Here is a 27,016-nt window from a genome sequence, read left to right as displayed (position 1 = left end):
CTCCTGCAGACCCCTGAGCCCGAGGCCTCAGCTGTCGTGTGACGGGCTGGTGCAACAGCCCCAAGGCAGCCGGGCTCCCTCCGCTGCTCTCCCTGAGGGCGGCGTGCAGCAGAGATGCCCCCTGCGCAGTCTCCAGGACTGCATGGGGGTGCAGTGAGGGACGGGGAAGGAGGCCTCAAACACCACTGGAAGGTCACAGTTCTTTAGTGGCGGCCCGGAGACGAACGCAGGCCGGCTGCGCTACGCCGTCTGCACTTCCTCCAGCTGCGGGACACCCATCTTGGTGGCTCCATCGTCTGCCTGCTGTCGGGGTGCTGAGCCATGGGCAAGGAGCTGGGCCCAGCCTGAGGCTCCGTGTCATGCCAGGGCCTCCAGGAACAGTGTGAGCAGTGATTCCTTGCGTGCCTGGCATTGTGGTGAGGCCTTGCCAGCCTTTCTGGAGGTGGCCTCACCTGCCTTGGCTGGATGTCACCTCCTGGAGAGTCCACGTCCATGGCCAGGACATCGTTCTCTGTGGGTGGCACCTGCACAGGCTGCACCCGCTGTTTCAGCCAGTCCCTGTTCATGGCCTGGCAGTTGCCCTTCAAGGGTGGCACGTTGCCTGTCCTCCCCAATTTCTTCTCAGGGTCCCTGTGTGTGGGTTGGCCGTGGTCTTTAACAGGTGCCACCGTGGTGGTCCTCACCCATTTTTTTGATGAATCGCATTTCGTGGGCTGGCCGTTGTCTCCTGCAGGTGGCACCACAGTGATCCGCACCCTTTCATTTGTCCAGCAGCCATGCCTTGGCTGTCTCAGGGACTGGGTGTGGTCTTCCGCAGGCGTCCCCTTGACAGTTCGCACCCACTTGCTTGGTGGGCCCCTGTGCCTTCTTTGGAAGTTGTCTTCCAGAGCCGGTACCCTGCTGGTCTGCCCCAGTTCTTTGGGTGGGTACCTGCTCTCAGGCCACGTGTTCTCTTGCTCAGGAGGCACCTTGATGTTGCGCACCCACTTGTTGGGTTGGCCTCCATGCCTTGGATGGAAGTTGTCCATCCTGGGGTGCACCTGATGGTTTCGCGCCCATTTCTTCAGTTGGCTCCCCTCCACCACTGGGTGTTCATCCATCCTTGGACGTTTAGCAGGGGGTTGCCACTGGATGTCCTCCCTGTTTTGGCTGTGCTTCCTCTTCCTCTCCAGCTGCACTCATTCCTCCATTCTAGAATGTTTGGCAAGGGGTTGCCATCGGAGGTCCTTCCTTTCTATGCTGTGTTTTCTCTTCCTTGCACAATGTACCACTCGTCTCATCCTTCAGGCTGAGCAGGACAGCACCCAAAGGCTGGCGATCCCTGCCTGAAGCTTCCCAGCACCTGGGCTGCTCCAAGTCTCCTTGGCACTCCAGGAGCGAGTGGTGGCCAGCAGCAAGGCTGCCCTTTTTATAGGGCCAGGGACAATGGGCACCAAGGGCAATGGTGGTATCAGGAGGCCGCTGTGGTGGCATCACATTGGCCTTCTGTGCTGGGTCTGCCTGGGATGGAGTTACCTTTCCTTACAGCAGCCCATCCAGTGCTGTGCTCTGCACGGGTACCTAGAGCAGCACTGGTATCACACCAGTGTTGTGTCTGCTGCTGAGCAGTGCTGGCACTGCATCAGGACTCCCTCCAAGCCCTCAAGAGCCAGCAGGGGTGGACGAGTGATAGGGAGGGGACATCCCCATGGCAGCTGACCTAAACCAACCATTCCATGCCATGTGGGGTCACACTCAGCAATAAAAGTGGAAAAGCAGAAGAAGTGTGTGAAGGGGGGGCTCTCGTGATGGAAGCGTCTGGCCTCCCAAACAACCATTACGTGTATTGAGGCCCTGCTTCCCAGGACATGGCTGAACATCACTCATTGATGGGAATTAGAGAGTAACTGCTCCCTTTTTTTTTTTCTCCCCTCAGTGCTTCCAATCACCCTTTGCTTGCCTTTTTTTTTTTTTTTTTTTTTTTTTTTTTCTCCTTTTCCCCCCCCTCCCCATTTTCCCTTTAATTCTCTCATCCTGATCTCAAACCTTGAGCTCTTTGGGTCATATTTTCTGAGCAGCCATGGTGGAACTCGGCTGCCCACCTGAGTAAAACCACCACAGCTTCTGACATCACCGGCCTCTGGGGGCAGCCGCTCCGAGGCTCAGTTATTAATTAGCGCACCCTAATGTCTGCTCATCCAGGCCAGCCTTCAGCAGCTTCTCTTGCAGGAGCTAACGGGAGGCAATGTTGCAAGGCTTCCTCAAGAGCAGGTAGACAACATCTACCCAGCTCTCCACTCGTGGTTGAAAACAGAAGTGCTGTCCTGGTTTCAGCTAGGAGAGAGTAAATTTTCCTCCTGGTAGCTGGTAGGGTGCTGGGTTTGGGATTGAAGATGAGAAGAATGCTGATACCACCCTGATGTTTTAGTTGTTGCAGAGCAGTGCTTACACCAAGCCAAGGACTTTTCACCTCCTCGCTGCGTCCTGCCAGCAGGAGCTGGGAGGGGACAGACCCAGGACAGCTGACCCCACCTGGCCAAAGGGGTATTCCGTACCATCTGGCGTCATGCTGAACAATTAATATGGGGGGGCTGGCCAGGGTGGGGGGACCGGCTGCTGGGGGATAGGCTGGGCATTGGTCAGCGGGTGGTGAGCATTGTGCATCATTTGTTTTGTACACATTATTATTAGTAGTACTATTATCATTATTACTATCCTTTCTTTTCTGTCCTAATAAGCTGTCTTTATCTCAACCCACGGGCTTTCATGTTTTTTCTGATTCTCTCTCCCATCCTGGGGAGGGGTGGTGGGCGAGTGGCTGTGTGGTGCTTGGCTGCCGGCTGGGTTAAACCACAAAAACACAACTGAGAAATTAACAGTACATGGTATACTTGACAAGATGCTCTATATTGCTGCAGCTGGTGGTACTTTATTGCTAAGCAATAATTAATAGTAATAATGAACTTGTAGAGATTGCATATGTGAGAGTTGTAGTGATGGTGACGGAAGGATTAATGTTGGATCTTACAGTTCACACTTGATTCTCCTATTATTTGTCTGATTGGATTGTCTTGTTGCTCTAAATGTAATAGCAATCTAAGTGGTGAGGGCATGATGGGAATTGATTGATTGTGACTCAGTCTTATTTTTTTTAGTTCTTAAATTGGTAAATTCCTTTGTTTCCATCATATTTAGAAAGAGAACATACTTTTGTTTGTAAGGGATATTTTAGGAGTTTTGTCTGGCTCAGCCAAGTTTTCATAGGTGACAGTAGTGATATTAGTTGGTCTAATTGGTAGTCCTTATGAGAAGGAACAAAGTTCTTTGCAGTAAAACTGTCCAAGGGAAAAATGCAATATCAAAACTGTTGCTTGGAGTTATTTCCCTTTTCACTGATTAAGTTTCAATACAGTCTTCTAGTGATGCTGAACTTAAAATTTTTATACTTGCTTGTTTTCATTAATTAACAATCTTTTTGCTGATGTTTACCTTATACTGTTCCACTGTAGTACCACATACTGTTCTCACAGTCTCATTTGACTTCTTTTCAGCTCCTGCATTCTGCACAAAGCCTGCAGAACACTGGGCAGCACTGGACATTGAGTGTGCTTCGCTTGTCAGCTGCAGCCATTGCAGTAATCTCACTGCTTCCTTGTGCTCCCTGAATCTGTCCTTCCTCTAATCATGTTTCATGTGTGTTCCCCTTTTTTTTTTTTTTTTTTTTTAAATGTATTTCAAGTTGACTTTCTTTACAACACAATTATCATTTTTATCAGGTAGCTGTACAATGCTGTGTGCAACTTGTTCATTGTAGATAACATTTTAGAATGCCGGATAGACTCCTGGTTTTCTTTTTAACGTTTAGGCAGAACATAACAATCTCAAATTGATCTGGAAAAGTCAGAAATAAACTCATATCAGATTCTTTTGGGTACCTGCAAAATACACATAAAGTGGAAGTAAATGTTCAGACCAGTTTTGGAGACTGCACTTCTGAGAAGAAAAAAGCCAACACAATTTCTTTTGAAACACTCTTCCAGGGATATTTCATGTATGAGGGATGTTCCAGCAGTTATTTCAGATGTTCTCAGGCCAGAAATACTAGTTGATGCATGTGGGCTTTATTAAGACTGTAAAGGAGTTTGTGATAATTAGGCCAGCATTGCATACTTTGTGGTAGGCTAAATGTGTTTACCAATTTGATTCTCTCTTAATGAATGTGAGCCTATAAAGAAAACCGTTTTTCTTAAGAGGAAACCTGGTATGATCTTACTTGGGCTGTAGAGAAGCCCATAACCTTAAGAAGGTCTCAGTGCTCCTGACTTTGTGATGTATTTGAAAATAATACTCAGAGACCAGAAGTACAAAGGAATTGTGCCTTGAAGTTCAAGAAAAGATAGTGTGAAAAGAAATTTAGCATGAAAACTAGGTTGAAATGTTGATTTTCCTCATTGCATTATTTGTTTAGTGGATCGCTTGGAGGCATGTAGTGATTCCCTAATATTTTAGACCAATAGGTATCACAATTGAATATCAAACTGTGCTAGGTAATTGATTTACTTGTATCCATATAATATGCATTTAATAAGATTGCAAGCACTGTTTAGGATGAGTAGTGTATTCAGCACCAAAAGGGGAGGAAGGGCAGGGTTATAATCCCAGAGCTGTGCAATAAAAGAGTGGGGGAAGCCAGCTGGGCTGTTGAGTGCAGGAGCAGCCTGGAAAGGCTCGTGGTTCTTGGAGATCAGCAGAACTTGGCTGAACAAGATGTTGGAGCACCTTGCTCCAGCCCAGAAGTTAACCATGCTTTGAGCAGGCAGGTGGACAGGAGACCTCAGCTGGTCCATTCCCACTTGAGGTATTCTGTGAGTCAAGCAGTTGTTCCTTGGGGCAGCTGCGCAGCTGAAGGTGCTGTAGCATTCCGGTATGTCAAATCATACAGACCTGAGCACAGCTAACAACAAATGCTGTCCTTCCAGTTAATGCAATTCCAAAGAGTTGTTCCCTCATTTTTTTATTATTATTATTTTTATTTTGTAAAGTAACTTGTTTACCAGATTTTCTATTCCCTCTCAGCTGTTCCAATGTATTTAAGGAAAATCAAATCTCTTTGGTCAATTTTAATTCCATAATGTATTTAGAATAAGTACTAGAAAATTCAATTGTCTTCAGTAACGATATTTGTTTTGTTAGATCTTCAAGTAGTTTGATTTTTTTTTTTTTTTAGAAGGTGGCTTTAGGAAACATTTGTTTCACTTTATTTAGAGAATGACCTTCAGTACTGATAGCACTTTGTTGTAGTGCACTTCACTTTTTTTGTGCACTGTTTAAATAATGAATTGTAAATCAACATAGTTAAATAGGAGATGACTGCATAAATTTCTGTATAAGTTGGAAAACTTTGCCATGTGTTCTAGAAAAACAATCTTTACTGGTTGTGGATATTTTTGTTTCATAAAACCTTTTCAAAGGCATTCCAAATATCTTAACAATAAGGTATACAAATAACAATACGGTATACAAATAAATAGTCCTTGTACTACAGAGGGGTAGAAAAGTAATGGTGTTTTATGAGTCAATTGTTTTCCTAAGCAGCTGCTTTTAAAAAGTGTAAGGGACTAAAATAAATAAAAGATTCTGGGAAGAGCAATTTGTTTCAAAAACCATAGAAAACAGTAAAACAAACAAATCCCAAATCTGTATTTTCCTTTATTGTGTTTGTAACGTGATAGGTTATATGGAATTTAGAATGAATACTAAATAGCACTTCAGATAGTTGGTAAGATTGCAAATACTTTTTCCTTCAGATGCCTGAGAATGTGTTTTTTTCATTTACATTCGGCTAAAATTACCTGTCATATGCAGATGATTATGCAATATCTGCCAACATCCTACCTTAAGACAGTTATAGCAGATGGTCGAATATATTTCCTGTGGAATTTGTTTAAACACAACTATATCTAATTTTTCCTGTAATTATTAACACTATTTTACTCCTAAAGACTCAGGCTGCATTGAATTAACTACTTCTAGGCTATTTCCACAAATTTTGTATTGAAGAGACAGCATTTCAACCTTTTATTTTTATTTTTATTTTTTGCAAGACAAATACTCTGCTTGAACAGTCTCAATTATTATATATCAGCACATTAAACATTTATGGTAAGAATGACAGATAGTTTAGCCAGTGCTGTGGAAAGAAATTATTTAATTGTGTGACTCCGTTAAATAGTTAATTTAGAAGCAAAATGAGAATGTAGCACTGAGACTTACTAAACTGACTCTTTGAGCATTGAATTGGCAATTTGAGATGCATATGAAAAATACAAAGAAAGTCAATTAGTGCATTAAAGATGCAGTTTCTTGAATAAACCCAAATAACTGTGGTATTGGCAGGCTCACCTTCACTTCAGTAACAGAAGACACTGATAAACCAAATCTCCACTGGGAGTTGGATAATAGTAATGTTTGATAATATGGTTATTATGACACATTACTTGCTAACTAAACTTTACAAGATCTCTATACAAATATGTATAATACAAATAAGCATTTATGTACACACATACCCACATGCATATGTAAAGATATATGGGTGTAGTTAGTCTGAAATATAAAGTTGAGTCATTGGGAGAGTTTTGGAAGTTTTAGTAATTGCTTTTCTGGATCTAGGCCCTGGAACGTGTCCAGAGAAGGGCTACAAAGCTGGTGAAGGGCCTGGAACACAAGTCCTGTGAGGAGCGGCTGAGGGAACTGGGGGTGTTTGGTCTGGAGAAGAGGAGGCTCAGGGGAGACCTCATTGCTCTCTACAGGTACCTAAAAGAAAGGTGTGGGGAACTGGGGGTCAGACTCTTCTCGCAGGTAACTAGTGATAGGACTAGAGGGAATGGCCTCAAGTTGTGCTAGGGGAAATTTAGGTTGGAAATGAGGCGACATTTCTTCTCAGAAAGAGCAGTCAGGCATTGGAACAGGTTGCCCAGGGAGGTGGTGGAGTCACCATCCCTGGGGGTGTTTAAGAAAAGGTTGGACCTGGTGCTTAGGGACATGGTTTAGTGGGTGAGAGTGGTAGCAGGGTGATGGTTGGACCAGATGAGGTCTTGATGAGATTGGAGGTCTTTTCCAACCTTAATGATTCTATGATTCTATGTTATACATCAGAAATCACTTCTCTTCAGTTTTGTTAAGTGTACTACTTTTAGCTATAGTTAAAAAAAAACAACCAAACAAAAAACATCTCCGTTTTTGAATCTAAAGAACTATGTTATCACATAAGAAAGTATTTATGAGTGTAAAATAAACTATTGAATCGTAGTGTAGATGAAGAATTTCATTACATTTTGTTTGTTTGTTTGTTTTCCTCCTTGTACATAAGTCTGTTTTTGCATGCTTCCCTGGGATTCTTGAAGTTCAGGTATGCTGCTTATGTTGTGGCATGTTATATTGCTTTGATGCACATAGGTAACTCTCAGTCTACCTTTCTGACTCCAGTGATACCAGCTCTCAAGCTGATCTATGCATCATCTTTTGCAAACAAACTTTGGAGAATGTGTCATAATTCTTTTAAAGAACACCATATTCAGAGGAATTAAATGACTCATTAAATGAAGCTCATGGACTTAGCTTCATCACTAGACAGAATTAGCAAGAAAATATTTATTTAAGAATGTATATTTAAGAAAAAAAAAAAAAAAAAAAGGCACCAAAAGGCATTATGCTTCTGTTTATCAGTGAAGACATTCCCTGATTGCTTCCATTTCTCTTTCTCCTAAAGTAGACTATCATCTCTTTCTCTTGAAGAAACCTCTTTCACTTCTGTTGTCAAAGGCAGCTGCTCTTTCCTCTTTCCCTGCTCCTGTGCCCAAGCAGTGATCCGCCTTCTCAGACAGCCCAGCTGGTTTGTTGTATTTTTACCCAATTGCCTTATGCACAACAAATCCCGTTTTTATTTTCTTTAACAATGGAGTACCTGTACATTGGATTATGTTATTCTCCCTAATTCTTTGCTTTTTAAGTTCTTGTTGAGTATCATTTCTGTGGTATGTTTCGCTGAGAACGTTCTTGGGTTCAAGCTGCTTTTTTCTGCTGCTCTCTTCTGTGTAGACATATTGCTAACACCAGCAGATGATGTATACTGTATTCCAACCTAATTTATAGCATTACTGAACATGACAGAGGGATTAAACTCAGTACTGTGGATAGTAAAGTCAGTAGTGGGTTTTTTACTTCCGTCTTTTTATTTCTGAGAATCAAACTACAGTTTTGCCTCGGCTATCAGAGTTTGTAATTTCTTATTGTTTATTGGACATATAAATAATCATATGGTGGTGTTATTATCTACAGAATAAAGCACCATTCGCACTTGCTTTTTATTTTGAATCCAAATACTGTATTGATTTTGCAATGGGAAGACATGCAGGTTAGAAATAGAGTAAACAATGAGCAATCAGCAACAAAGCATTGGTTCAAGATACTATGGAGAATTACTGAGCTCCAGTCAGAAACGACAGAAGGAAGGTTATCAAGACAGTAAAACTAGAAAAAAAAAAAAAAAAAAAGAGAGAGAAAGAGAGAAGACATTCAGATACTGAAAGGATTTTTACTGCATGCAGTCAATACTAGTTTTTTAAGAGTAAGAACTGGAATGTTTGCCTTGTATTGTAGCTCGCTTCAAACAAAAGTAATACATCACTGTTTGCTTGCATCTCTTAATAATGTCTGTAAGAAGCCAACAGTTTTCATTTAACAACCACACTGCAAAAAGTGAACTAACCCTTTCACTGCTAATGCTAAACTAAAAGTCTGGTCATAGGTCTCATCTAGCAGCCAAGGGAGAAAAAAGTGTTTGAATTGGAAAAGAGCCATAAAGCACAAGCTGGCTGCCTGTGCAGCCCTGGATCATCTGGTATGAAACAAAACATCATTTGCAATGAACCGACTCTCAGAGTCCCCCATTTAGAAATATTAAAATTATATGAATTCTAATTACCCATAGTATTCTCCTGGAGAAACTGGCTGATCCCGGTTTGGACTGGTGTGGGATTTGCTGGGTGAAGAACTGGCTGGCTGCTGGTTGACGGAATCCTGGCCAGAGGAGTTAGTTCTGTTGGTGGCCAGTCACCTGTGGCATTCCCCAGGGCTCAGTATTGGGGCCAGTTTTGTTTCACATTTTTATCAGTGATCTGGATGGTGCGATCGAGTGCACCCTCAGTAAATTTTATAGATGATACCAAGTTAAGCAGGACAGTTGATGTGCTTGAGGATAGGAACGCTTTGCAGAGGTGGACAGCCTGGCTCGATGGGCGTAGGCCAGTCACATCACATTCAACAAGGGCAAGTGCTGGGTGCTGTAGTCGGGTCACAACAAGCCCACACAGTGGGTACAGGCTGGGGAAAGAGCAGCTGGAAAGCTGCCTGGCAGAAAGGGACCTGGGGGTGCCGGTAGACAGCTGGCTGAACGTGAGACAGCGGTGTGTCCAGGTAGCCAAGAATGCCAATGGCATCCTGGCCTGCATCAGAAAGTGTGGCTAGCAGGACCAGAGGAGTGGTGTCCCCTTGTATGCAGCACTGGTGAGACCGCATCTTAAATATCGTGTTCATTTTGAGGCCCCTTGCCAAGACAAGGAAATTGAGTTGCTCAAGCATGTGCAGAGAAGAGCAAGGAAGCTGGTGAAGGGACTGGAAAACAAGACTTATGGGGGGCGGCTGAGTGATCTGGGGCTGTTTAGTTTGGAGAAGAGGAGGCTCAGGGGAGACCTCATCATGATCTACAACTGCCTGAAAGGAGGTTGCTGCGAGGAGGGTGTCAGTCTCTTTTCTTAGGTGACAAGTGATAGAAAATGGTCTCAAGGTGCAGCAGAGGAGGGTTAGATTGGATATCAGGAAGAGTTTCTTCATGGGAAGGGTGGTCTCACATTGGAACAGGCTGCCCAGGGAAGTGGTGGAGTCCCCACCCCTGGTGGTATTGAAGAGACACATGGATGTGGCACTAAGGTAAGTGGCTTAGTGATGGGACATGGTAGGTCAGTTCAGTGACTAGATTTGATGATCTTGAAGGTCTTTTCCAACCTAAATGATGCTGTGATTTTAAGACTTCCCTAGGCAGAGTCAAATAATACATCAGGAATATTGTATTTTTTCTCTTATGTCTCTATTTGGTGAGTTACTCTTCACTCAGCTTGCTTTTATAGTATTACATTTGGTCTTGGAGTGGGGCATTTTGTGGCAGTAAAACCCTTTTTATTTTATTTAATATGTTTATTTCAGGCCAATAGATTTTTCTTCCTATTCAGGCAGTGACTTGTTTCCTGTATACTTGCCATCTGGTTTTCAGCTTAGAATTTTTGTTTTCAGAATATGTTACTGTACATAGTTTGTACAGCATGTTGCACGTTATTTAAGCCCCTTTATTTTTAGAGGGTTTGGGTTTCCCAGTATTCTCTGCCATTTTGGGGGTGTGTTTCATGACCCTGACATAGCATCCTGAACTTATGAAAAATAAAAATGGGAGGTTAGGTAGGATGAGATATCAGAGAATACTAGTAATACTATAATTGAACAGAATTGGAATAGTAGTGATGTTTATTCACCTGACAGTGAATTGGGATGTTTTGTGGACAGTAGTATCCTCTGAGGAATGGATGCAAATTGCAACTCCCTTGGCAAGTGGAAGTTGTCCATTTGTTAATGTTGTTCCTTATAGACTCACAGTTGCTCTAAATTCTTAATAAATCTGCATGTTATATTTCTACTTTTTGAATACTGGCATTTCAAGAGAATGTCTCTGCAGTGCTACAGATGCTGGTTTGTGGCCTGTAGGAAATAATTCCTAATATGAATGCAAATTAGTAATAACAGAATCTTCCAACAAATTTTTTTTGAACTGTTACGATGGCAAACTGGTAGAATGCAGTGTTGGGAATAGAGCTAAAGGAAAGGTAACCTGTGTTCTTTGGGGTGATGTAGATACAGATTCTGCTTTTCATGAAATATCCTGGCTGACTGCAAAACAGGATTTGCAAGTCCTTCTGATTACACCAGTCACTGAACCCGGATGTTTTAGCACTGCTGAATAGGAGAGGGTCGTCACTGCACTTTGAACCATGTCATTCCTGACCTGTCAAAAGGACTTTAACTCTTCAGGCTATCCTGAAACAGGTAGGATCGAAAGGTCAAAAATGGCTATGGTGGTAAAAGAATTTGAAGAAAAGGCAGACCATAATGTTTGTGTAGATTGCCAGACACATCTTTCCCTGTGTAGCAGAGACCTTCATTAATCTTAGGCAACCACTAGAGTGATCATATATTCCAGAGTAACTGAACTGCTGTTTTAGAGTTTAAGCACTCAAATGTATCTATTTTCTAACCACTGCTCTTTCACTTTTTCTGTACACATCTTTTCTCTGTTCTGTAGTCCATCTGAGCTTTCTATTTGGAGGAATTGTAATAAATGTAGGTGTTATCCCTTTCTGCTGCCAAATAATCAGAAAGTATTGGGTGTAACTTGAATTGAGTAACACTGCATTGACTTCAAGAAACTGGTGCCATTTGTTGTGGACAACATATTCAGCATATTGTGAATAAAACAGAACTGTCACAAGCCAGTTCAATCTCTAGGCACTTCTCTATTAATTTGTTACATGTCTTGCTTTTTGTAGTATAAGTTGTTGATTTTTTATTTATTTATTTATTTATTTATTTTTTAATTTAAGCCTAATAATGTTGCAGGCTCCTTGAATCTTCAGCAGCCCTGACTTCTAATTAAATTTATTCAAGAACTCACACAAGTTTCATACTGCTGTACATTTTTATAATTATAAGCATTGGCAGAGTTCTAATATGTGTGTATCCAGAAAAACTTAGGGAGCTCTGCTCAAGGCAGGGAGCCATCAGTTCTCTAATGAATCTGCGCAGTATTATTCTTCTGTCCTTCCAGATGAGAGAGACAATACTGTGCTGTGTTCTGCTTCCCTACTTTGTCCTGCTTGGGTGCTTTGAGGTAAGGCACAGCTCAGAGTCTTGCTCAGTTGATAGTCCGTGGTCTGCCTATGATTATGCTTGTAATGCTACTGCTTTGACTTTTTGTTCTTGTGGTTCCTCTCTGTGTGCTTTAAGGCTACTTAACTGACTGAAGTCAATTCCTCAGTCATAGAATCATAGAAACAAAGAATCATTAAGGTTGGAGAAGACCTCCAAGATCTTCTGGTCCAGCTGTCCCCCTACCACCAATATCACCCACCAAGCACCACTTCCAACCTTCCCTTAAACATCCCCAGGGACGGTGACTCCACCACCTCCCTGGGCAACCTGCTCCAGTGTCTGACTGCTCTTTCTGAGAAGAAATGTCTCCTAATTTACAGCTTTTCCAGTCCATGGAAGGTGTCGTTCATTTTATTTTGTTTATTTATTTAGCCTCAGTTATGTCAATACATGGTCTTGGGGATACCTTTTATATTCATGTCAGAATTTCAAAGATCCTATGTGTCAAAACCAGATTCTATGCTCAAAAACACACACAAAAATCCACCCAGATTCTCTGATGTTGCTGCGAAGGGCCACATGTATTCCCTCTGGAAAGAGGGGGAGAAGTGGGAAAGGAATGGGAGGTGGCACTGGAAGTGAGAGAAAGTCTTTTTTTTACTTTCATCCAGCTTAAAACTGATATTTATGTCTAAACTGCCACTGCCACCTAGTTTCTAGGCACTTTTTAGATTTCTGCACTTGTGTTTTCTAAACCTTTTTTTGTTTACATGCAGAACTTAACGTGGGCAATACTTATTCTTCCCATTGCATTTTTTTTCCTATTGCAACTTTCGTATCATTGCTTTATCCTTTACTACTGTTTTATGTCAGGTGACAGACAGTCACTTTTCTGAAAAAAATGAAGTCTCCCTTTAGTCATTGAAAAGTTCCAGTCTCATTACTCCATGGAACGAGAGACTAACAAAAGCTTGGATGAGGAAGAGCTATCTGATGACAGAGGCAAAACTTAACTTCCAGTGGATCTGTCTTGTAGTAAAAGTAACGTATGCCCTCTATTGAACAAGTAACCTATTGATTACAGCATAGGAACTGTACTCTTATATAGCTTTTTCATTTAATGGATAAAAATGTCTATAGCTTTTTTTCAAGTTGGTTTTGAGAAATAATAAGGGTTACAGCCTGTGTAACAAAGTACCTCTCAACAGTTATGGTATCTTTTGACTCTAGGAGCCACTTTGTCACTTTATGTTTGTCTAAGGATACTGAACAATTTGCATTTACATTTATGTAATTTCAAGATAAAGTGATTCTGTGATTATCTGTTTAAAAAATCTTCTTCAGTGGCTTTCTTCTACCCATCTGAAGGTGGATTGCAGAAAGAAATGTACTACTGAATGCATTTACCAACTATAGAAAGGCTTCTGTTTTATTTGACTAGCTGTTGTAAGCGTCTCTTTTTCCTTCTCCCACTTCTTCTGTATAAATTCATGAACGTCAGGGATATCAATTCTGACATATCGCTAGGGAGAGTTCCTGAGATATTAACACTTTTACCCTTGCACATGAGTGAAAGGGCTGGGGATGCTGAGTCTTTAACGAGACAGCTCTTCCCAAAATGTTTCTCAATCATTCTTATTAAATAAGCTAACAAAAAGAAATTCCTCAAAATAGAGCAGAGATCTCTACATTGTTCAATTCGACTTCTCTTTTGTCACGTTTAGCTACTTTTTTCTAAGTTCTTTAGTAACCAAATAATCTTACATATTGTTTAACTTATATATTTCCCATACATAAAAATATATATTTGTATATAAATAGGAAAATAATATATATATATATAAATGAAATAGGACATTTCAGGTCCTTCTGCCATTACTGAAGAGACGTGAAGAAGGTTAAACAACCTTGGCAGGTGATCAGCCATTAAAAGGATTAAAAAGATTTAGTTACTAAGGCTTTTATATTCAAGTTGAATAGACAATCTTTCACTCAAGATACTAATTTTGCAGTCAGAACAGAACTGCATCGCAGTATGTATTGCCTCTGCTGGTGGATTTAGTTGATTAAGATTCAGGTAACCCTTCTTGAATAAAAACCTGTTTTACTCCTGAGTACTGCTTTATTCTGCTCAAGTTTTGTAACTCATCTTGCAGTGAGGCTTTTATTTTTTTATTTTTTTCCCTCCCTAGAAGTTTTGGCAGCCTCCTTGTGTCCTGCCTTACCTACTTGCTGCCTACCCATGTTCCTCAAGAAAACTTCTGTTACTGAGATTGTGGCATACTAGTGTCTCTTTTGAAAGTCATGAGAAGCTGAGGAATCCTGGATCTCTCTTCATTAAAGTGATGTTTGTGGTTGTCAAAAACTGAAAAAGAACTCTTTAGGCATTCTTGAAACTGACTGCTAGTCAATGATTTCATCCACTCTTTCAATTAGTCCACTTAACTACAGAATAAGGGTATTTTTCAAGTTTGGTGTTTCTGTGTTTCCTCATTATCCCTGCCTTGGTTGTAAAATTTATTTATTTATATCTTGTTTAGTTATCTGGTATTTAAAATCAGTTTAATGTTGTTCTCAGCACCACAGAAAATTAAGTGCAATTTTTATCTAGGTCAGTTAGATTATTTTTGTCTCCCTTCTGAACTCTAAAGAAATGGTAGTTTAATAGTGTTGATATGGTGCCAGAATTATCATTCTCTTTCTACAACTTGTTTTAAGAACTTGGAGCATCATGTAATTTGATTTTATAATGTTGAAAGCTAATCAGCTCAATGTGCTTCATTGTATTTGGGAAGATGAATTGCATTATTAGACATATTGTGTATAGCTGTATAATTAGAGGCCAAATATTCCAAAGAAATGCTTTAGATAAGTCACTTTACTAATTCATAACTGGTGCAGAGGGATTTCAGATGGGTTAAATAAACTGGGGATTCTAGTTATTTAGTAAGACCTATGATAGAGCCATGCATGTATACATGAGACATCATGCTTTACAGGAAAAGCAAAAGCAAATCAGGGCTTGATGTATAAAAAGACAAGGCATGGGAAAGCTAGTGTTCTTGACCATGATGCCCTGAGCCTGAATGTACTCTGTATTCAGTAACATGCTGTATGCTACGCATATCTATAAAAATTCATATATTGTTCACAATAATGACATTGTGATCTCCATTGTTATTACAGGATGCCTAGTACTTTCTCAGATAGTACATTTTGGTTTTGGTGAGTGATATGTCTTTGTCTCAGTATATTTATCCACTGAATGAAATCCAGAAGACTCAGATGTCCAGGTGGCAAAGAAACACATCTGAGCAGCATTTATCTCCTTGACATTAAAAAAAATAAAAATAAAAATAAAATAGTAACAAAAGGCAGTTGTGCTAGTGCCTTGAGGTTCACTTTCCACTTATATCCTGCACTTAACTTCTGATTGTGGTCATGCATGACACTTTGTCATCAGTGAACCACTTAGTGTGACCTCTATCCAATGCTGAAGAATTTAAGTCTTTAAGAATAATGTTCTGAGCAAGATAGATCTAAATGGATATATAGGGTAAAATAAATTCAAATAAATTCACCTGTGAAACAGACCTGTAAATCTTGCCATGACCCTCTTCACTAAAGGGAGTTGTTTATAGCATTATATTAAAACAGGAATAGCAGAGAAATCTATATAGGTATTCAATAGCAATTTAAGAGGGAGAACTACATGGCTTGTGGGATTACAGAGTATGGAATTTTGTACTTCCAGGTCATTCCCTTGAAATAAAATACACTCATAGTAGTAATAAAAATTTGTTACCAGATGACAGCTCTTCAGTTGCAGATACAAAATGAGTTGAGGTTTTCTATCCAGCCGGTAATAGGCAGATGGTTCTACACAGACACACACACAGACACACACACAGACACACACACAGACACACACACAGACACACAAAAAAAAAGAAAGCATTGCAGCTGACACTATTAAATACTTTTATTGACAGTCTTAATGGGGTGGTCAGCAGTTAAATAGGTAATTGCAGAGTCACCTTGTTGACCTTGGATTTGATTCTTCTAAGGTGTTCTTTTAAGCAGTAGGTTTTGTGTAGATAAAAGTTGAGCAGATAATATATTTTTCTCCTTTATTTAGTAGTGTTTAGTAGCAAACAAAACTTAAATTGAAACACCTGCAATCATAGGAATTTAAAAAAGAAACTTTTTTTTTTTTTTCTGTTATGTTCTTGATCTTAAAATGAAACATGCTTTTTGCTGTCTCAGATATTAAATACTCTTCGGTGAAGCCACTTGATGTATCTGTCACTCTTATAGTGTAACCTTTAACAGTATTTCTGAATTATATGCAGCATTTGTAAGAAATGTATTCATCTGTGAATAATTAGGAAAATCAATTTACAAACTCAACACAGGATATTAATAGCTCTGAAGGCAATAAGTTTAGCTACAAGTTTCAGCACAATGTGTTTTTGTTATTTTTGTTTGGAGTTCTAGATATTGGTACAAAAAGTTTTAAACAGAAATACTGAAAGATTTGTATCGTAGGAACTAATAGGAGCTAATAAAATAAAACTTGGCATGAAGTAACAGTCTTAATGCTGGTGAACGTGGCAAGTATGCAGTCTTTCCACTTGAGGACAGTTAACACAGATGGCAGAACTGATTTCACCATGTGCTATATGTCTTATTAATTGCCATGCCAATTAACATATAATCCAAAGCCTGCTTCTTTCTTCCACTGTTATGGACAGTGTTTGAGGGTATGTTTCCTGTCAAGTACCAGAGTATATTTATTTCATTTATTGCTCTCCCCATTCTTCTCCCTGTCTCTCCTGGCTCCAATCTCTCTCTCCCCCCTCCTCTATATTGTTACCATCATACATGTTTTTGAACTGTGTTGAAGACCAAGTATACATGAACTAAGGTGTTATTGAAGCTTTCTAGAAAGATTTCTGCTTGTGGGCTTCTCCCATACTAAACTAAAATTTTAAATCAGGTCTTGTGCGTTGGTCTCATTCTTTTGGAAAAGAAGATCAAATCCTATCCTTCTCAGAGGGTGACTTAGCATCCCAGCAGAGAATAATTGAAGTGACATGTGCAGATTCCATAACAATGATTGTGTCAATGTAATAGGTGTAATAGGGATAATTGTATCTTTGAGTTGACTGCATCAGGTTTGTAAAGACTGGGCTGGGCCAGAGATCCTATTATACTTCCTCTGGGTGATCTGAGGAAAAAAAATAAATATATATACATATATATATCAAAAATCATTTTGTGAGAAAGAAGATGGACATAACTAATTGCAACCCCAAACTGATAAACTTGGGAGGGACTCTAGTACAAATCAAATAAAGATAGCCTTGTAATTAAGAATGGAGTGTTGTAAAATAGTCTGCTAAAAGTGAGGCCATTAAACCAAGAAGTGACATGCGACCAAGACACATTGACAAGAACAAAGAACATGCCATTTGTTATTTCTTCTGGGCCAGCCAGAATTATAAACAGCCAAGGAACTAGGTAAACTTTGAACATGTAGATTGATGTACATGTTTTCTCTGTCCTGGACTTGTCCTAGATAAACTGTGCTATATTCTGGGAAGTCAACTGAGTTACTATTACTGTTCAGCTGTGTTGTCTTGTACACAGTCTAGAATTGCAAATGCTGAGCTAGTATCAGATTTGCTGCAGCAGTAAAAGTGAATTGCAGTCCACATCTTCAGTCTGGCAGGACAGAGCTTAAGAAAGTTTATGGTTAAAGGCTTGAAATTTGAGTGAGCTGCCTCTTGAGACTGCTGAGTCTGAACAGCTGCAGAACTTGACAATTATATTGATATTTTTTTTTAATTATTATTATTATTTTTTTTTAAGATTCAGTGTCCTAAAACCTTTGCAAGCCACATATATGATGAAAGCACCCTTTGGAGTAAGAGATGCTGTTATAGCCCCTAGCATCAGTTTATAGATTCAGTAGATTGAAAAACTGAAGGTCAGAGATAATTAAAAGCCAATTTTACTTTCTTCTTTTGTAAATCCTCAAATGTTTCCCAAATAATCATATTTCCCATATGGTTATTTGGTTTAATAATTTATGTTTTGACAAATAGTGATTTTCTGTGAGGGACTGTAATTAACTACATCACTACTTTTTGGTTAAAAATACTTTCTATAAGCGTATGTAGTGTCCATACGTATCTATTGCAGACACAAGCTGATGAGTAGTAGTAGCTTTTCAAGCACACAAGTTATGTTTTCTTTAGGAACACACTGGATTTCTACAGTCCATGTTTCTACTTGTATGCATATTTTAGGAATAAGCATACTGGTGTCTCTAAGATGTAATTAAAAAATAAAAAATAAAAATGAGAGGAGCATGGTTTTATTGGGCTGCAGCATAAGTTAGTGAAATTATTTGAAACCATCTTGGTAGAACTGGTATTGTTTCTATTGCCTTCCACTCGCCCCCTCCCCCCAACCCCCCCCCCCCATCCCCCACTACTTCTGTCAATTTCTGTCTTGGGTTTTCAGCTCTGGTTTATCAAAAATGTGGCTTTATTGGATATCTGAGAAGAGAGATGCCAGTGCTTAGATTGGCTATTCAGCCTCTGTCCATTGGTCTAGGATAACCAATGTTTGCACCAAAAATTATCTTCTCTCCAGCTGATAGGGACATTTCATCATCTTTAAAAACAGAGGTTACAATTATGTTATAATTGTTAGCCAATTATTTCCCATTCTCTTACAAATTTACCGTCTGACCAATTCTAGCTGTGATACATGTGGCAACGAGGGCAGGGAAGACTGACTGAAGCTTGTACAAGTTCCTGTCACTGCAACAGAACTAATTGCCTTTTATCCCTGCTGCCTTTGCCACTGGTCACTTGTTTCTGAACATACCTGTCATCTTTCCTAAAGCTTCCTGTTCCTAGGTGATTACCTTTTGTGCTCAGATTCCAGAATCACAGAATCATTTAGGTTGGAAGAGACCTCCAAGATCACCGAGTCCAACCTCTGACCTAACAATAACAAGTCCTCCACTAAACCATAACCCTAAGCTCTACATCTAAATGTCTTTTAAAGACCTCCAGGGATGGTGACTCAACCACTTCCCTGGGCAGCCTATTCCAGTGACTAACAACCCGTTCAGTAAATAAGTTCTTCCTAATATCCAACCTAAACCACCCCTGGCTCAACTTTAGCCCATTCCCCCTCGTCCTGTCACCAGGCACATGGGAGAATAGACCAACCCCCACCTCGCTACAGCCTCCTTTCAGGTACCTGTAGAGAGCGATAGGGTCACCCCAGAGCCTCCTCTTCTCAGACCCAGTGGCTGTCCAAGAATGAAAGAGGGGCATCACCCGGTTCTATATTCACCTTTTTTGATGTTTGAACTTCCTAGAGGCTTAGCTGGGAGCTTAAATACCGTCCCTCTGCGTACACTTGCTGGGACACCAGACATAAACCCCCTTGCTGTATTTTATTCCCCTTCTGATTTTTTTCTTCATCCTGGAAGTCCACAGAAGTATGACTTCATTGACACCACTCTCAAATTCCTGTTTTCTTATTTTCTGATCTGCAAATTCCTTCTGTAGCCCCACGTCCTACCTAAAACCACCAGATTTTATTGAGAAAGAAGGCTTCATCAGGCAAAATGTAGCAGGTGCATCTTCTCACAGAATCACAGAATAGTCTAGGTTGGAAGAGACCTCCAAGATCACCAAGTCCAACCTCTGACCTAACGCTAACAAATCAATTCTCTTACTATACAGGAAGGTGGTAGCTTATGGAAGTCCACCGAGCCCAGAATATATGCTTTCCATTGTAGTCCAACCTTAATCTCCTTTTTGGCTAGCACAGAACTGTTTCCTAAGTCTGATTTTGCATCCTCTCAAGTAAAAAGAGAGTATTTTTACTTGTTTTGGAGAATGACAATCACTCTTCATCATGCAATGGAATTGCTAAATATGAAATAAACAGAGCATTTGATCATCAGCTTTCTTTCTGTGTACTAAGAATAGTCAGTGTGGAAACACTGGAGTTTCTGAAAGGAATTTTTCTAAGTGTTGGTCCAATCATTACATCAGTCACCAATGATTTCCCCTTCCTTTTCAGGACAATTTACACATACGGGAGGACATAATGCTTATTATGCAAAATATCAGGTGCTATTTAAATTAAATTTTATAGAAGTTTTTGATGTAGTGAAAGAAGGTGAGCAGAGGACCAATCAGATGATGATTAGAATCTTGGAGCACATGATGGATGGTGAGAGGTAGAACTGAGTTTGCTTAGAAGGTAAGAGGGTATTTTATTATATTCTTCAAGCTAGCCAATGGTATATAAAAGATAGAGCTAGACTGCTTGTGGAAATGCACAATGAAAGTAGGAGGGGTGATGGATGCAAACTGCAACACAGGACCTTCCTCTCAGTTATTAGGAAAAAAAATGTTACTAAAAGGTTACACAAACACTGGAGCAAAGGACCAGAGAGGCTGTGGAATCACTGTTCTTAGATATGTTGATAGAGTTGGGAATGTTTTAAAAATAAATATCTATTGTCTTAACAGTAGATTATCTATAACTGATCTGAAGAAACACAATAAGTTGGAAAATGGGGTATTTATTTATTTATTTATTTAAAACATCTGATATGACCTCAGAGAGAAAGATACAGAATTGGATGGGTCGATATTTTAAATCATAAAGTCTGTATTTTGTGTATAGTGTTTTCTCTGGGGGCTCTGTAATAGGCTTCCTATTTCTCCTACAAGTTTCCAAATTTTGCTTTCATCTTGAATAAGATTAGACTATTTTTCAAATAGATTCACTATCTTATACTATGGTATACTATATTTATACTATGGTATAAATGGTGCAAGTAGTGTATGGCTGTATGTGTGTAAATCATCAATTGTATGAGATTTTAGTTCTGTCTGCCCACTTACAAGGCATTTAAAATATATTTTTGATAATGAAAATCATAATGTTAATCTCACACAGAGATGGATTTTGAAATGCTTAGTTCTGCTGAGATGCTTAAAAGGGAGGGAAATGAAGCAGCTGTCTTTCTTTCTTTCTTTCCTCAATTTCAGCAATAATCATTGCCTTTTTGCATTTTCTCCATCCCTTTCTTTTCTTTCTTTTCCATTTTCTGTTTCTGTTATGTAAATAAAGATTTATAAAGTGTAAGCTTAATAGCACTAAACACATTATTGAATTGGTAGAGATTTGGGAGAAAGCCCAGACTAATTAACACCAATTCCTACTCTATTGCCAATTTTTAGGACCAAATCTTTTGGAACTGAAGTTATACTGAAGGCATGTTGAAAATAGAAAATGAATTTGGATATGACCACCTTGAGAAACAATCTGTTACCAGTATAGTGCTTGCTTTTTGTAAGTAATGAGATATTTACTATATAAACAGATTACTTCCTTTTTGAAGCTTTATTCATAACTAACTAAACTCTTCAGGAATTCTCTCAAATTAACTCCATACCTCTTCCTTAAAACTGAAATACTTCCTTAAAACTGAAATACTTAACAAATACTGACCAATTTTAGTATAGAAAGTCCAATTGTCATTATTTATTAAAGTTCATAACTAATTCAGTTTTTATAAAAATCTATTAACAAGAAAAACACGGTATAGCTCTCTAATATATATATATATGTAGCTCTGTACTTCAGAAATAACTGAAAGACATAAAAAGAAAAGGGATATTTATAGTGCAAACAGGATGGGATTATTTTACCTAACTTCAAACATATTAAGCATGCCTTAACTAGCTATTCAAGCTCCGTTCTTCAGCTGTGGTGTCAGTGGAGAGGGATACTCCTTAGTGGCAGCCTGTCTCTGGTACCAATAGATGACTAACTTAGACAGCATGGCTAACTAGCAGTCAAAACCAGAGGAGATGAATCCAGCCTTTCAGTAAAATGACTGAAAAAAAATCATTTGGATAACTTTTTTACAAAGGCTTTTTGAAAGAACAAGAACATGCAAAAAAAGTTTAGTTTCATCAAAATTTTCTCTCTTTTGAGCTGCTTTCCATTTATTTGACCAAGATTATTTTAGTGAAATTCTCACCTTCTTCAGGCAAAGTGTGTGCTTTAACCTTTGTACATTTAGGACCTGAATGCCCTGGATGTTAAAAGATGATGCCCTGTGATTTAATACCCTGGCCCTCTACTTTTCCTTCTCCTTTGCTCTCTAGCTCAGAGACTGTTTTACCCAGCTATGATTTTGTATTACTGTTGTCATTGCAGCATGCTGCTGGTCAGAAATCAAAAGTTAAAGTGATCATTGCCAACTTCTGAACATTAACTCAAGAAACATAAGCAGGGGGTTGGAGTGAGATGATCTTTAACATCTCTTCCAATGCAAACCATTCTGTGACTGTATGAAACCTTTGCTAAAGCCTCCTGCTTGCCCTTTGGCATAAAGTGCTGTCAGAAGTGTCAAGGAAATGTAAACTTAAGCAACCTGTCATTGCACACTGATGCAAATCTCCGCTGTTAATCTTGGTATAATAAGGAAATATACAAATTGGAATTACCATTCAAGTGAAATACTTGACACTAGATGCTTTATAGCTCCCACTACTATTTGAAATATTAGTCTACTGTAACTTACTAGACAATATTTCCTTTCAAATTATCTGAAATTTCATTTATTTTCTGTATAATTATCTCCTTGTTTCTGAAATTAAAGCATCAAATACATTTAATTATTTGGATAAGCTACCTAGGGGGATGATGGACTTCCTATCATTTCAGTTTTACAAGGACAAATTCAATAAAAATCTTTCAGGGTGGTTGGTTTGCATTTGATCTTGCTTCAGAGAAGTTGCATGATCTAGAGGACTTCCAGGCACTTCTAAGAGTACTTAAATTGAGTTCATTTTGTGCTTAAAATGAATACTTTTTTTGACTTTTTTGCAGGTTTTTTTTTTTTTTTCATTATATAAACTCTTGTTTCTTAAGAAGAAAAAAATTCTTTTTTTTTTTTTTTTTTTTTTCTTTCAGCCAAGTGGCTTCAAGGTATAAATACATTTAGTATGTTTTAATTTTTATAGTGATATTGCATGGAAATGATTGGAGTAGAAATAATTTTGGTTGTTGGCTGGATTTTAATTTTTTACAGCCCAAGCATTTTTCACATTTTTCTTACCTAAGACTTGGATAAGGGAGAAGACTAAACATTTCACCTGTGGTTATTTGAAACACAGTGATATTCCAGCTGAAAAAATAATTTAAAATATATTATTTGTCATCCAGGTGCTTGATATGTGACTAGCCTTTTAATGGCTTTCAGAAATGTGCTTCACATAATTTGAAACAAGCTTTCTTATCATTATGTGTTGCAATTAATTTAATCTTGTTTCTGTTATTTCCACAGTATTTTTCAATTCAGTGAACCTCATTACATTTGCAAGTGCATTAAATTAGAGTCTGGATAGAAGAAGAGAGATGATTATCAGTTAATTTAATTATGTTTCTACATTTGCCCATTTAATGATATGTCTGCCATTGTTGTTGCAAGCCTTTTCTGCAGCTGCATTATGTAGAAATTAGTTCCAGCTCCATGTATAGTTTGTGTTACCTGATAACTCCTGACAACTAAATGGAGGCACATGTTCAGCAGTGAGTCTAATCAGAAAGCATTTACTCTACAGCCAATGGCTACAGTATGGAATATTCCTATTATATTCGCTATATCATTACAATATTTTTGGTTTGCATATGTGATACTGCTTTTTTGTTTGTTTTTACTGTTTTACATTATTAATTTAATTAAGAAACAGAACTTCACATTCTTATTTTGACTGAGAAGCAAGTATGTATGCTACTGTACAAGTCTGTTCTAGGCAGTTAAACAGTTTAGCTAAGGAATAAAGAAATGGTCTGGGCTTTTTTAATTATTATTATTATTTATACATATATATATCTACTGAAGAGGATCAATATACTTTGAAACACTGCATGGCTTCTGGTAGTGCCGTAGCCTATTTCTGTTAGTCTTGTGATACAGGGAGATGATGGACTGTTGTGCTGGAATAGATAACGGAATAGATAAATCAGGCTTTTTCCAGGACAAACACCAGGCTAACTCCAAGAATTAATCATCAAAACAAAACAAAAAGCCATAAAAATAAGATATTGGTGAATGATGAAGACGATTTTAGTCAGTTGTTCTTTTCACTTACAGTAATGAATACTGCTCATTTACTTTACTCATTTTTTTTGCTTTCCCCATGCACATTTTTATTTCAGTTCTCCAGCGTCAGCTCTATATTACGAATTGAGGTAAAGGCCAAAGCACGATGAAGTGCTTAATTAGAGCCTAGGCAGCCAGGGGAAATACTGTGGGGCCAAGAGGTCTTTCAAGATACATAGCCACTGCGGATTGGGTTTTGTGCCTGAACTGGCCAGCCCATATAGAAGGAAACCAGATTTTCTCAAAGATAGGCTACTGCTGGTGTAGGTAACGTAGAAAAGTACTGTACGGTGGAACAACCTGGTATTTACATCTTATGAATAAGTAATGTGGCAGGAAAATAGCCTAATCTCTATCTACATGCACATGCAAGAGGTTTATGAAGACCTGAAAATAATTGTTGTGTTTCTGACATGATAGAAATTGGCCATTTTGTTTGTAAATTATTTTAATCCTTCTGATACTCTTGATGGGAGCAGGCCCTTTAACAAAATATGGCAAATTTAGTGCATGTTTGAAGTTGAGAGCAGTATGTGTGCTCAGAGTGGGAGAATCAGGCTGAATAAACTCGAGAAAAATGATTTATTAAGCAGTCATTGCAGAAAACAGCCATCTGATGATTGTCTTATTGATGAGGGGTGAGCTGATGCCCCAGGCATTATTGCTATTACTTCTCATTGTTGTAGAACTTGCCATTTGTAGGACACTCGTTTGAGTACTGCTCAGACTACCATGAGCTGTACATTAATTCTCCTGTTTGTAATAAGTTCATAATGGCCCCTAACTGGCTTTTTTTTTTTTTTCTTTTTCTAATTACCTGCTCTATTCTATATTTAATCCATAAGAATGCTCAGTCACAGGGGCTCTCCCCTTCTGCATTTTTTTTTTGTTTTCCTTTCTCCATTTTGAAGTATTGCTGTTGGCTGTTGTTTCTGTTAATTATTTAACTGCTACTTTTATTAAAGATTTACATTAAAATCAGCAATCATGGTGTTTACCAGGGCAGACAAGATCAGCAAAACCTTAAAATACGTATCTTCTCGGACCAGACAGGGCTTGGACAGAGACAATTGAGTTTGACACATCCCATACCATATGACGTACGCTCACTTCTGTTTACACCTATTATATAGTTTTTTTCCTCTTCATTTACTTTTACAGGAAAATTATGTTCAGGCAAGGATGACTGATACGCAGGTAGTGCTATTTATACAGCACTAATGGAGGGATATGCCAATATCAGTCGGATCCACTGGAGTGTCTGAAAATTAAAAATATTAAAATTATTTCATAGATGTGAGGAGTTTAAATCAGAAGACAGATCTTGTTCTTTCTTTTTCTTACAGCTATCCATCTGAGCACTAACCTTGTGTTTGAGTTGTAACTGATGATTTTTTCAACGTTTGACACTATGTACCAGTTATTTTTCTTAGTACAATCCTTACTGTCCCGCCCCATTTGCAAATAAACGTTTTGAATATCTGCCATTGCCCAGGGTCCCTGGTGCAATCCTTAGAGAAGAGTCACTGGAAGAATTCCCATGGGCTAAACCAAGATCTTGTGTTCCTTTCTCCTGGCAAAATCATCATTTAGAGACTGCAGGGCAGGGATGAATCAAGCCTTTTGTCCAAAGACAGAAATAAAGCAAGGGTTAATTAACTAGTTCTGCCTGTAATAAATTGTGTATGATTACAGACTCCTGCAACTAATGCCAAGGGGAGAAGAACAGATATGCCATTACTAAGAATAGCAACTTGAGAAACAATGGATTTAATTAATAGATTAGTGAGATTTTTGCTTCTCCATTTGATACGCTGCACAACAAAATGTTTCCTTAAATGAGAATAGATTTATAGCTACTTGGTTTATTGTCATACTGCATTACAAGAGTTTTGTCTTTTCTACTTAACTTTTCTAGAATTTATTTGGTTTTGTTTTTCTGTTTTGTTTTGAACTACACTTAACTTAGTAATTGACTATTACTTATTTAATTGTACTTGCTGTACAGCGAGTGATTTGTACTCTCCTACTTCTTGTCTATTCACTTTTGTGAATATGCCCCCAGACTGATATTTTTGGAGGGACTGAAAGGGAAGGATTAATCCCTTAGTATTCTGCGCTTGAAAAATATCATGCGTCTTCTTGTCAGGAAGAATGCTTTCAAATCCTTCCTTCGTCTAAGCTACCATGCATGACATCTCATTATTCATTATTTGACTCAGCTGTTTCAGTTTCACCTTCACCCAGCTAATTAAGTAACTCATTGAATGTATTATTCAGTATTTGATTCCCCTATCTGAGTCAGTGGGAGATGGAAGCTAAAAAAAAAAAAAAAAAAGCCCCTTGATGGGATTAGAGAAAGGATTGTTGCTCTGATATGGGGGACTAGCATGAGAATGAGCTAATGAAGTTGGCAATACATAAATCGCATTCTGTCACTTCAGCAAGTGTTTGGATGCTGGTGAAAGTATGGGGATTAGATTTGCTTTAAAATGATCTTTACTTAACTAAGCAAATAGTGACTTGTTAATTGTTTCAGGACATCTGTGGTGTGAAAGAGGTTCTTGAGCTTTATTTACATTTTTGTTTCTCTCTTCAGCTGTTGTTCTGCAGGGTATTGTAGCATCATGTGTCAAGTCTAGATATGAGCCTTAGCTATTTATGGAACTTGGCTTTGTTCATTGTTTTGGCTCTGCTACCAACATGTATTACTTTCCAGTGCTTTTGGCATTTGATGAATAATTTATTTCATTTTTCTTGGATTGTAAATGTAAACAGGAGTGCTTTGCAAATGAGCAAAAGCCAGCATTGAGCTATAGGTTGTCTAATTGCATTCCT

General features: G+C 38.8%; 1 protein-coding gene across 14 annotated transcripts in view; it reads left to right on the top strand.

The window, feature by feature from the left end:
* The window catches only part of RBFOX1 (RNA binding fox-1 homolog 1), an 814,571-nt gene that overhangs the window by 197,626 nt on the left and 589,929 nt on the right, over positions 1 to 27,016 (top strand). For 3 of the 14 annotated variants that reach the window (XM_035339108.1, XM_035339105.1, XM_035339112.1), the window contains one exon: positions 11,912 to 11,974. The exons of 10 other annotated variants lie outside the window; for them this stretch is intronic. In XM_035339108.1, coding sequence (XP_035194999.1) covers positions 11,912 to 11,974 — 63 coding nt within the window. Of the gene's footprint in view, positions 1 to 11,889; positions 11,975 to 27,016 lie in introns of all 14 variants that reach the window. One more of the 14 variants, XM_035339107.1, reaches the window with a different exon arrangement.

Source organism: Oxyura jamaicensis, chromosome 14 (assembly GCF_011077185.1).
Source record: "Oxyura jamaicensis isolate SHBP4307 breed ruddy duck chromosome 14, BPBGC_Ojam_1.0, whole genome shotgun sequence".
Lineage (NCBI taxonomy): Eukaryota > Metazoa > Chordata > Aves > Anseriformes > Anatidae > Oxyura > Oxyura jamaicensis.
This window is presented reverse-complemented; position numbering and strand designations above follow the sequence as displayed.